The 12,395-nt window shown below is 45.9% G+C and overlaps 1 protein-coding gene across 2 annotated transcripts in view; it reads left to right on the forward strand.

Moving 5' to 3' along the window:
* Positions 1-12,395, forward strand: part of ADAM12 (ADAM metallopeptidase domain 12) — a 395,851-nt gene that overhangs the window by 291,229 nt on the left and 92,227 nt on the right. For both annotated transcript variants that reach the window (XM_067709072.1, XM_067709071.1), the window contains exons 7-10: positions 718-783; positions 1,892-1,963; positions 8,368-8,537; positions 11,399-11,483. In XM_067709072.1, coding sequence (XP_067565173.1) covers positions 718-783; positions 1,892-1,963; positions 8,368-8,537; positions 11,399-11,483 — 393 coding nt within the window. The remainder of the gene's footprint in view (positions 1-717; positions 784-1,891; positions 1,964-8,367; positions 8,538-11,398; positions 11,484-12,395) is intronic.

Below are 12,395 nucleotides of genomic sequence, written 5' to 3' on the forward strand. Positions count from 1 at the left end.
CTTGACACTGTTTCTTCCTATTCTGTTTCTCTTGTTCCGTTCTGGTTTTCCTCCTAGCACCTTCTTCTCGCCTGGCTCTGTTCCCCATTTATCCGCCTGGCTGTTCCCTATTCTTCCTTTGCTTCTAACCAGATTTTTAAATGATCACCTGCAGAAATCAGCTCCCTGGAATGGACTACTCAGTGTTTCCCCAGAAGGGCTATGCAGTTCCTGCTCAAAATATATTCACTTTATATATTGGCTTTTCCCACATCACAAAACTAGACCACAAAGGCAAAGGGAACACCCGTGAGACCCTGATTCCATCATCTTCTGTAGTGATCTTGAAATGTGCTACATCCAGCCCGAAATGAAGAGTTCATTGGCTCCTGTTCCAGAGAGAGCTTTGGTTTTGCTTGTTTACATATGTGTTTTGTTTAATAATGATCTCAACTTGTTCTGATCCTATAATCAGTGATTCAGCAGAAAGGTTAGATCCCTTTTTAAGGATTTCCCAGATGGAAATGGAGAGTGGCCGCTCACAATGAGAAAGTTTTACAGCAGTTTTTGGGGTTGGAGGTGAACTTCTAGGTGGGACAGGGTTGTGGGAGCCAGTGATGTGGGTAGGACCGGTGGGGGGCCCCCTAATTCAAGTGCTTGAGTCGAGAGACATTGACAGTGTTCGGGAAGCCCCAGAGAGGCAGTCAGGGAAATTAAACCCATGTTTACTTTTGGCAGCAAAAAAGAGAGACCCTCAAGACGACCAAGTATGTAGAGCTCGTTATTGTGGCAGACAACCGAGAGGTAAGAACTTTCTGAAATTTCCTGGTTGGTTTAAAAAAAAAAAAAGGCAAAAGAAAATGTTTAGCAAGTTATTACTTGCTTTATTTAACCTCATTTTCCACGAGGCCTTAAAAGCATTGTAAACAACCCATTGAAAAAAGTGGTTTCCTGATATTATAAAGTATAACATATTAAAAATGTATCTGGTATTACAAATATTAGCAGGGACTGCAGAGTTACCATGTAGCTAAGCTCTCCAAACAGGGAGAATTATTTGTGGGAAATGGCAGATGGTTTTAGAATGTATTCTAAAACACTTTTGAGAAAAGTTTAGTTTAAACATGTCCGATATGTCCTAAACCAAAATGAATGAATGAATCAAGGCTGTAGACACAGCAGAAAAACCCTACCTTCCAAAGTAGGGCTTGATACTGTATTAGTTTTTTTTTCTTTTAATTAATTTTTAATTAGTTTTTTCTTTTAATTAATTTTTAATTAGTTTTTTTTTTTTTTTTTAGATTATCTTCCCTGTGTCCTTTTCTCGCCTCTACTACCTATTATGAATTAGGTGACATTTTCTCCCAGACTGGCTCAACGCATATGAATGAAACAGATTTGACAATTTCACAGGCAACTGTTCCCACTCTGCAAGTTCAGATTAGCTGGGAGAAGTGGGACTTTATTAACTTTTTATCCATTCTCTGTATTGTTTGACTTGTTGCCATGCGCTTCTATTACTTTCACTCTTTAATTTTTTAAAAACAAATATAAAGGAGATTTCGGAGGAAGTTAAAATCAAGTTGATGATATGAAGAATGGCTTTGGACGGCCTTCTGGTTGTGTCTGTTTTCTCGATGCCAAAACATGTCACTGCCTCCATCATTTATGAGGCTGGAAAATTCACAAAAGTTAATGTCTTCTGAGCACTTGGCTTGGGTGCATTTCAGGGAGTTTCAGAAAGTCCCTGGATGGGGAAATTACTCGGCAGGATGGGAGCTCACCTCACCATAAACCAGGGAGGGCCCTGAGGGATTTGCAGAGCCTGAGACTTCACATTTCCAGGAGCTGGGAAGATGAGATTTGATTGATAGTCCAGCCATTGTTAATGCTGACATTTAAAATTATTAAGTTTCAGAGGCAAGGAAAAGACCTGGAAAAAGTCAAACAACGATTAATAGAGATCGCTAATCACGTTGACAAGGTAAGTTCCTTGGGGGTAATTAGATCACTCACAGCATGTAAATGTTTGGGAATGAGGTGGAGGGAATGAAACACATCCCATCTGACTTAGGGAGGTCGGGTTTTGCCTCCGGTCCTGGGCTGGTACCCAACTTCCCCTTCTTCTGAGAATTCTTGGGGCCTGGAGCAGCTGCAGGAGATGCCACCCCACGCTGTCTGGACCTCGGTGGCCTTGGCATCCATCTCCCGCCAGGCTCTCTTCTGGCCAGGAAGGCGTTTTGACCTCCCCAGTTAGATCCAGCATCCCAATAGGGTGCATCTGACCCTCTTGAGAGCTCCAAGCAGGCCTCTTTTCAGGTCTCCCTGGGCAGGTCCCACAGGCCCCCTGAGGGTGAGCTCTCACTGATAAGGGACCCACGGGCTCCACAGTCCCAGGACACAGAAATCGGCTTTCGGCTCAATCGGCCGTCAGAAAATTCCTCACCGAGAACTCGGGAGGGAGCTCACCTTTGCAAAGGTGATTTCAGAGCTGGAAGAGATCCTGAAAGTCTGCTCTGACCCAGGTGTATTTGCTCGCCCATGCTCCTTACGCGACCTGTTCGCAAGGAGGTGGAACCATCTACGTACGCCACCTGCCTTCAGCGACAGACCCTGCAGGGAGAGCGTCGGGCTGTTTGGTGCTGAGGGCTCTCAGCGCAGAGCATGTTGGCGTTGCCTGAAGCTTTCAAAGGCCTTGCTGCTCGGGTGTCTGGGTGGGGCCTGGACATCAGGCTTTGTAGGCGCTCCCAGGTGGTTCTCACGTGCTATGTGGCTGGCAGCCCCCGTCTGAACGTAACCATAATTCTTAGCAATAGGCTGTCTCCTGCCTCTGAGGACAGTGGGAGAGGAAAGGGGCCCCGGCTCATTGCTGAACCTCTCATGGCCGGGATTCTCTGAAAGGCTCACACTTTACACATAGCAGTTTGTGGATGCTTCACGGTAGCTATGTTGCCAAACAATCCTATCATATAATATTTAAAGTGAGTTTTCAAAGCTTTCGGGAAAATGAAAACAAAAGCCTTCCGGAGATTCAACTCCATTCTACGAGGACTTATGGGCAGTACCGCGCAGTGTGCATCAAGAATTCGGAATGTATCAGATGTGGTCCATCTGTTCAGGGAGGTCACAGCTTCGTAGAGAAGCAGACCCATAAGCCACTTAGCATGGACCAGCGTGATGGGAACCAGGTCGATGCTGTCAATCAGGTGCTATGGGGATGCAGAAGAGAATCACTTGCTTCTTCCTGGGCGTCAGGGAGGCTTTGCAGGGAGGCGATTTTGCAAGGTGAGTGAAGTTTCACCAGGAGCACAGGCAGGGAGGGCCTGGCTTGCTCCCCACAGGTCTGGACTCCATCTAACTAAGCGGTGTGTGTTTGTGTGTGTGTGTAGCGTAATTGTGTGTGTGTGCACAGCTAGGGCAGGAGCAGGTGAAGCTGCAGGGGATTCAGTGGCTGGGCCTTGAGTGCCCTGCGGAGCCATCTAGACCCCATTGGGATTTTATTCTGCCGTCAGTGGAGAGCAAGGTGAATGTTTTTAAGCAGGGGAGACACACAGGATCACACACAGCTGTGCCTGCAGTTAGTGTGGAGGATGGAGTTCCCAAAGACAAATACAGCTGGTGGGCGTCTATTGTACAGAAATTATGAAGATCTGACCCGGGGCTGGGCAAGTGGGGATGTGAGAAAGACGAGGATTTAGAGACATTTGAAGGAATGGTTCCTAATAAATGTATTGAGCAGTTGCTACGTGCCAGGCTCTAAGTGCTTTGCAGACACGCCTGGGTGGATACCGGTATTCCCATTTTTATAGCGGAGGTTTGCAGAGGCTAGTTAAGTAATCAGCACATGTTCAAACAGCATTGAAAGGCAGCACCAGGAATAAGCCCTGGTCTCCTCTGCAGGAGTTTTTGACCTTGACTGAGCAGAAGCAGAGGCTGAGATGAGCAGGGGTCCCAATGAGCCCAAGTTTGGGATGACAGGTGAAAGAGGCTTCGTACGCAAAGAAGCGAGAGCGGGAGTCTCCTGGGGTACCCTGAGCAGTCAGAGATCAGGGCCTGGTGCTCAGAGAGAGGCTATGGCTGGATGGAACCTTCTGAAAGCGGGAAAAAACACAGATGGATTATAGCACCCTGAGGTGGTTCCGTCCTCGTCCACCAGAACTTTTAGGCAGGTCAGACTCCCAGGCGGCCCATGCTTGCTGATATATGTTGAATAGCTACTTTTTGAAAATTAAACTTTATCCTGAAGTCAAATGGATGCAGGAGAATTTTTGTAAATGGCATGTCCTTCTGGCAGGGAGGGTGAGAGATGGATCCCAGAGGTTATGACAGAGACAGTAGGAGTCAGACATGGTTCTCAGTCTGGGCTGGGCATTAGAATGCCCTGGAAAGTTTTCTTGGTTGGTTTGTGGGTGTGTGTGTGTGTCTATATGTTTGTTTTCAAAATGCTGATTCCAAGTCTCAGTCCAGGGACTCTGGTTTGATTGGCCTGGGTGGGGCCTTGGGCGAGTACATTCCAGACGCCTCCAGTGAGATGGGACAACATCCAGATGAAAGCAAAGAATTCAAGTACTTCTTAGGCCTTGGAAGTAAACAGAAGCCATGAACAATATTAAACTCGGGCTGGTAATCGCTGAAATCCTATTTTAAGGTGATGTGCTTGGTCTTTCATGTTTGTGTTTCTCTACGTATTATTCTGTATTATATCTTGCTTCAGTTTGCAAAACCAGAAATGAGCAACTGGGGGTTTGTCAATAATCTGCCCTGGTGATTAAAGAACAATGTATCTGAGAAAAGTCCTGACAGACTCCATGGAGCTCACCAGCCTGCCTGTTCCTGTGTTTCTGGCAAGGAGAAAGCTGAATTGCTGAGCGCACATATGTGTCTGTCCCCAGCAGACCCTGAAGACCCGCTGGGGTACCCAGGCTCCTTGATGTCCTGTTCACCCAAGTCTACTAACTGATGGGCCCTGGGCTCTGGCAAGTATGCCAAAGTTCAGTTTTGCAACTACAAGTGGGAGCATCTTGGCTTAAAAAACAATGACTGTTCCAGTGGCAACTTCCTCATTTGCGGAAATCTTGGCTCTTCTTAGCTATTCTTAACTAGTAACTGCTTGGCCGGCTGCACTGGCTTGAAGGGAAGAGGGAGAAGCACATCCCGGACTGAGAGTCCGAGAAGTGATTTAGGGACAGAGGTGACATTCAGAAATGTTCAGGCAATTCCCCTGTGTGTGAAACACGGAGAGTGTGTCCAATGCTGTACTGGCAGACAAACCCTTTACGTGGGAAGTAAGACATTCCCCCAGGCCCCAGTTATACCGCAGGGCGGGAGCAGCGGGGTGTGTGGCTGCCCAGTTAAGTGATAGCCTCTTTGGCTTCTCCCCTCCAATCTGTCCTGCTTCTTACTCGTGACGAAGTTAGCAACAGCTGCACATCCGTTCAGGCTGCACCTCTGTGACCTACTTCTGAAGGACTCATCTTCCGTGCGTTTAACTTCAGGTATTTTCCCTCTTGTGTGAGTCCTCGTCCCCCCCTTCTCAAACCAGTTGCCTGAGGGGTGCACATTCCCGTGTTGGACCCCAGCAGACCTCCCTGTAATCCTACCCATGTTTTCTCAGATCCGCTTCTTCTAGAAAGCCTTCTTTGAGCCCTCAAGCCCGGCATCCCCTGAACTTCCTGTTTGCGCCCTTCTTGGCAGTTCACTCGCTTGGCATTTACTGGAATAATGGCTAAGTATCCCCTGCCTTGAGCCTCATGCTGGCCTCTGAGCATTTGGGAGCAAGGTATCCTAATCCTCACTCTTTGTGCCAGTGCCAAGCCTAGCACACAGCCAGATTCTTGCCGCGGCTATGTTAATGGGTGACTCAATTCAGCTGGTCTTGGACGGCGTCCACATGCGTCCTGGGATTCATAGGCTAGGCAGACGGCTGCCAAGCTCCAGTTGTCCTTCTCTCTGGGCCTGGGGTCGCAATGGATCATCTTGGAAGGGAATCTCAGTACTCGCCCTTACCTGGCTGGGTTACTTAGTGGTTTAGAACCTGGGCACCAGCCTGCCTATGCTTAAACCCGGCTATGCCAGTCATGTCTCGAGCGGTCTACCTGGTTCCTCCTTGTCTCAACGTCCTTGACCGTAACGCGTAAATAATAATAGTTCTTGACTCGCACAGTGTTGCGAGGACCGAGAGACCTACGGGCTGGAAAGCGCATGGCACCGTGCCTAGGACGTTGGAAATGCTCATTAAGTGTTAGCTGTGGTCATTGTTATTAGGAGGAACCAAAGGGAAGCCACCAGCAGAGCCCTGGGAAGAGCATCCCAACAGGCAGCAATGGGACTGCTGTGATGACATGACGTGAGTTTAGCATATGCGACAGTTAATCTGTAGCACCAGTGTTGAGAGGAGCGACTGTATTTTATGCTTCTAGATATGAAATCTGTTCTGTGACTTGAGACGGCTAATAAATGGAAACTACAACCCATTACTATTACGAAAAGACCCTTGATCAGTAAGCCCCCAAGCCAGCTCTGAGAAATGATGACAGTTAGACCTTGACAGACCTTAGCGACCACTTCCGTATGACGCTCTCTAGAGGCAAACATGGCGTCCCCAGCACAGATGACGACCCTGCAGCCCACGCGGGGCCTCTGCCCCTGAGGATGTCCCTTGGCAGGCTGGTGTGGACGTCGGCACTGGATCGCCTGCGTTTCCCCCTTCTGATCGCTGTTGTCTGTAACACAGCCGAAAGGGTGAGCTCTCCAGGGAAGCATAGCAACCAGGCATGTGCGCTCAGAGTCCAGATGGGGCCAGGACCTTGATTTTGCCTGGAAAGCCTGGGCTGGGAGCTTGCAAGTGGATACCACAGGCGAAGCAATTCTTGATTAAAAACAAGCTGTAAGGCAGCATTTAGGTCGTATAATTGTCTCATTAACTTATTAATGTAATGCCCATAATTGTTATCTGCTTGAAACCAACTTGGACCGCTGTGATCAGTTTAGACTCTGTGATGTAGTTTGTGCTTCAGTCACATTCTTCTGCTAACCTAATGCTCACCAGATGACTGGGGAGAGCTCAGCGAGGGAAAAGATGAACCTGCCTTTTGTGGGTCAGAACCCGGGGTCAGTGCTCAGCCTCATGGAGTTTATTGCCCCTGAGCTCAGCACATTGGAATGGGGCTTAACTATCAGATGCGGAGCTTCTGTGATTTTTGTTATTTGTTGGCTCAGAGGCTTCTAGCAACTAAGAATAGGACCTGCTCCCATCTGGAGCTTGACTTTAGCTGCCACATCTTTCTCCTTGGCTGCCTGGAGTATCAGAAGATGAGGATGTTCTCATTGCGCACTGCCTTACACGTTGCAGGCTTTGAAAGATTGTACAGCCAGCCAGATGATTCCCACTTCCTTACCCCCTGGACCCTGAGCAAAGAGCCGTCTCCATGTCTGTGTGATACCATGGGGGTAGCAAGGTAGTCGGGGGCAATGGGGAATTCTTACCTCTACCCTGACCCCTCATCCTGCCCTAGTAAGCGCGTCTGGGACAAAACGATCCCATAGACATCGGAAGAGTTGCTCTACCTGCTTCCAACCCAAGATGATCTGTTTGTGGAGAAAGGGCTGTAGGTTGAAGTCAGGACACAGAAAGATGGGGGTGGGGGGAGCAGAAAAGCAAGAAGACTTGAAGTGAGTGGTATGCCTGAAAACAGAGGAATTTCCTTTACCAGACCTTTCCCATGACGCTGTTGGTGAACTGGCTGTGGGAAGAATGGTCCTCAAAGTTCCTGGAGAAGGGTTCTGTGCATGCCTTTATCACCCTGAAAGATACTGATCTGTTCATTCAATTAAAACCTTCTGGGTCAATTATAGGTGACAGAATATGACAGGGTCAGCAAAATCTGATTTTTTGCTGAAAAATTAATACAGATTCATTTTCAGTAACTCACAGGTAGAACATTTCTCTTAAAATGAACAAATTACTGCACTTGGCAGAGTGTCTGAAAGACCCTAATTCACTTACTGTTTTTCTTGCAGTAGATGTGAACTGGCAGTCTTCAGCCGTAATGTGACGACGTTAGCAATAATAACACATCTATACGCCCACTTCAAATCGCCAGTGAATCGGTTGAAATGTGTGCTTCCCTACAAATTAGGGCTGACATCAGAAAGACTGGCGACTCTAACATCTAACTGGTCAACCACATTTGAGAGCCCAGTTAGCACATCACCTTGCATCAGACACTGAAAATATTCCTCCAGTTCTAATGCCACGGGAACAAGGAGCACAGAGAGATTTTTCATGTCACGGCAATGGGGTTCAGAACTTGCCAGTCTGTTCTACTCGGCGTGGTAAGTTCTCATTAACGTGATCCCCCAGGGATGCCTGTCTTCTGTCTCCCTCAGTTTTACAGACCGCTGAACATTCGAATCGTGTTGGTGGGCGTAGAGGTGTGGAACGACATCGACAAATGCTCCATAAGTCAGGACCCATTCACGAGCCTCCACGAGTTTCTGGACTGGAGAAAGATGAAGCTTCTACCTCGCAAATCCCATGACAACGCACAGCTTATCAGGTAAGGCCTCTGTTGTCTCTCCTTTGCTTAAAGTAAAAGAGTGATCTCAGCACACCTGCTCTCCCTCTTAGCCTCACCCGGCAGTCCACGAAGCTGCACATCATTCAGCAGAACACACTGACTGGACCAGGGGCAAAGGGGGCTTCTCAGCCCACACTGCGGGGGCGGGGTGGGGGGGAGGGGAGAGGCCATCTCGATTGAAATTGGGGGCTGTTGGAAAAGTCTTTCTCTGCATTCCCTGGGAAAACTATCCCTCTGGCTGATGTCTTATTTCCTTCGTCTAACACCTGGACATTTCCTCTATGCAACTGTTTCCAGGCTGAGTCTTTTTTTTCTCTCTTTTTTGGCGGCACCGCACAGCACGCGGGATCTTAGTTCAATCCCCGGCCAGGCATTGAACCCGCGCCCCCTGCAGTGGAAGCGTGGAGTCTTAACCACTGGACCGCCAGGGAAGTCCCAAGTCTTTTTTTTTTTTTAATACTATTAATCCATGAAGGTTTTTATTATGACTTCTCAAATTTAATTTACAGATTATATGTGTCATAAAGACAATCGAAATAACATTTTGACATTCACAAATACTTTTCTTTTTTTCATGTTTTTCTCTCATGTTTTTATTTATTTGTTTATCGACCTTTTCATTTCTTTTTTGTTCAATTTTTATTTTATATTGGAGTATAGTTGATTAACAATGTTGTGTTAGTGTCAGGTGTACAGCAGAGCGATGCAGTTATACATATACAGGTATCTATTCTTTTTTGAATTCTTTTCCCATTTAAGTTATTACAGAATATTGAGCAGAGTTCCCTGTGCTATACAGTAGGTCCTTGTCGGTTCTCTATTTTAAATATAGTGGTGTGTATATGTCAGTCCCTAACTCCCAATTTATCCCTCCCTCTAGGCTTAGTCTTGATATAAAGTTGTCCTGAGTAGTATATTTTTTAAAAGCTCATGTTCTGTCATTATTAGTGAAAAATATTTATGCAAGATCTGAAGGCAGTACATTAGGGTGATCGTTGTCAGCTGCCTGGAAAAAGAAAATATTTATGCCTCCTGTTTTGCTGTTACTCTTGGTTTTCTAGATCAGAGAATACCAGCAGTGTCGCAGATTAACCTTGTGTTCTGTTGTTCAATCAATGTGTATTGAGCACGAACGAGGAACAAAACATGTTTTAGGGGCTTTGAACATAATGGTGACCAACATTGTAAACCTCCCCACTTTTGGGGAGTCTCCAGTTTACTGGGAGGAGGCAATAACAAACAAAGACATTTCAGAGCGTGATGAGGGTCGTGAAGATAATAAAATGAGGGAAAGCACACCTGTGATATAGTATAATACATTGGTAACATGTTACAGACACCTTTATAGTTAAACAAAAAATGTCATAATCTAAGTTGGTATGGAGTAGGTTTTCCCTAAACTGAACAGCTTTTTATTAAGATTCTTAAACAGTTTATGCCATTATTATGTTCTCATGTCGCTCATATCACTGAATTGAAAGCCTTAGGGTCAGAGACACTTTTCTTTGACAAATTGGATCTAGTTTACTGAACATTTATGGGAAGCTGAAAGGCAGTCCTACCCTAACCTCACTTTCGCAGAGGCCTTCCTCTGAACTGAGCCTGTGGGCATTCCCTGATGATTTACTTTGGCCATTTCATGGGGCTGTTTTTTTTTTCCCACCCTGGATATTTGTGGTGGCCTCATATTTTATGCATTGATTAAGCCTGAACTACTAAAAATAGAGTCAGAGTGTTTTGTTTTGATTCTTTTCCCCCAAATGGAGTCTGTCCAACTTGAACATCTGGAAGTAAATTAGCCTCTTATATAACCTTATTTATATATATATATAGGTATAATTGTATCTGTTAAAACGGTCTATATAGATGTAAATATAAAAGCTGCAATCACTACTACTGTACATATGCGTGTAATAGGATGGCTGGTTGGCTGGATGCATAGATGGCTGATTGGATACATACATACATAGGTGAGGTTATATTTTGTATGTACTTATCCCATTTCATCCAACTGAGCACTGCTAAATATATAACTTTTCAAATAATTTGTGTAATAGCTATATATGTACATGGCCAAGATAACATGGGTAAGTCACTTTTTCCCTTAAAGGAGATTCAGCAAATACAGTTTTTAATTTTTAATGCATGAGGTTGGAATTACTAGCATTGCATTAAAGAGGCCTTGATGTCATTACTCATTGATTAAGATTCCATATAGGGGAAAAGCCACGCCTAAGCCATGAGCTCCCCTTCCGGAAGCTTCCTCCTGGGATGCCAAGGCTTTGTGGGTGCTAACTTCTATGCTGACTCCAGAGGGTCAATCATTTTTCTGCCAGTCTCACTTTTGCAAGCTATATCAGCAGGACATTTGGGAGGAGTTTGGGTTTCTGGCCTAATTGTAATGTTACCCAGGAGAGCAAAATTCAGCTGCAACAGAAAATCTAGTAAAGCATCTAATGCCTTTCACTTGTTAACAGTGATTCTCTGTGACTCTTTTCAGCCCTAACGTCAGCAGACATGGTTGCAAAGGAACAGCTCCCCGCCCAGTTCATTAGAAAATAGCAGGTTACAACTTATAAACATATAAGTTGTGACTAGCTGTTGTCCCGAGTCTTGAAAACAAAAATCTGAAAGGATTAGGAGACGATGGTGAACTGGAAGATAAATTTTAGAAGAACCAAAGATAAAAATCACCTGTAAACATACTCTCATGCCGCTCTTTTCGTCTTTGCCTATGCTTGTGCAGTTTTCCTGTTGGAATGTAGGAACGTCCAGCCAAATTTCAAATATTAGAAAATGTCCTTATACTGACTTAAGAAAGTCCTTTCTTTTCTTTCTAGTGGAGTGTATTTCCAGGGGACCACCATCGGCATGGCGCCCATCATGAGCATGTGCACGGCAGAACAGTCCGGGGGAATCGTCATGGTAAGCCAGGAGCACCGAGAATCCGACAGCCAAGTCCAGACCCAATTCTCTTGATGATTTCCCGGGAAATCTCTACTTTCACCAGACTTTGTAGAATTAGGTCCTTTTCTTTAATGCTGCTTAGATATAATTCTACCCGTTTTCTAGCTCTGCTTATGATCTGCCATACCCGACAGCACTCTAGGGACTGTTTATAAAACACGTGACGCCGCACACAGGAAGGCTGAGTGTGTGAAAACAGCCCAGGGAAAGCCAGTCTACACCTTTGGCGGAGAGCAAGTTTCAAGTGGGATTTTGATCCACCCGCCTCCATCCAGGAATTCCTCCCGGCACTGGGATGAGCCAGGTCACTGGGGTTCCCCCCATCGCTCAGCTTCTGGGATGGGCTGTGATCTCACCAAATATTGCCGTTAGAATGGCTTTCTGATTGTTCTCCCTCCAGGCACCATAGCCAAAAGTCTGAGGTTTTTAACTATTTACCACTGCAGATGCTTGACATACCTCCAGCCAGTGTCCAGTCTGTCTTTACACTAACCTTATCCTTGGAAGGCAGAGACCTAGGTTCATTGCCTTACAAGGATCATTTCGTCCTATTACATATGTCTGTAAAAGGAAATAGAATGGGGAGACTGCTGGGGACTTGTTTCTTGTGAACTTAAGAGGGAGGTAACTTTGACAGGTTCCCCTTCATCAGGTAACTAAAGGAAATGTTTTCACCCCATGCTGTCACTGACTCTGATGGGAAAACAGAGTGTCCCCTCTGCACCAGCCCTCAGATAGGACGTGTCCTCGGAGACGATTCCACCATCTCTGTTAAACAAACAGAAGCTTGCCCTTCCAAGAAACCATGAATTCCTCCACGTTTTTCAAACAGAACATTTGTGAATATTCCATTGTATTAAAGGGCTGAAG

The sequence above is a fragment of the Pseudorca crassidens genome, chromosome 16 (genome assembly GCF_039906515.1).
Source record: "Pseudorca crassidens isolate mPseCra1 chromosome 16, mPseCra1.hap1, whole genome shotgun sequence".
Lineage (NCBI taxonomy): Eukaryota > Metazoa > Chordata > Mammalia > Artiodactyla > Delphinidae > Pseudorca > Pseudorca crassidens.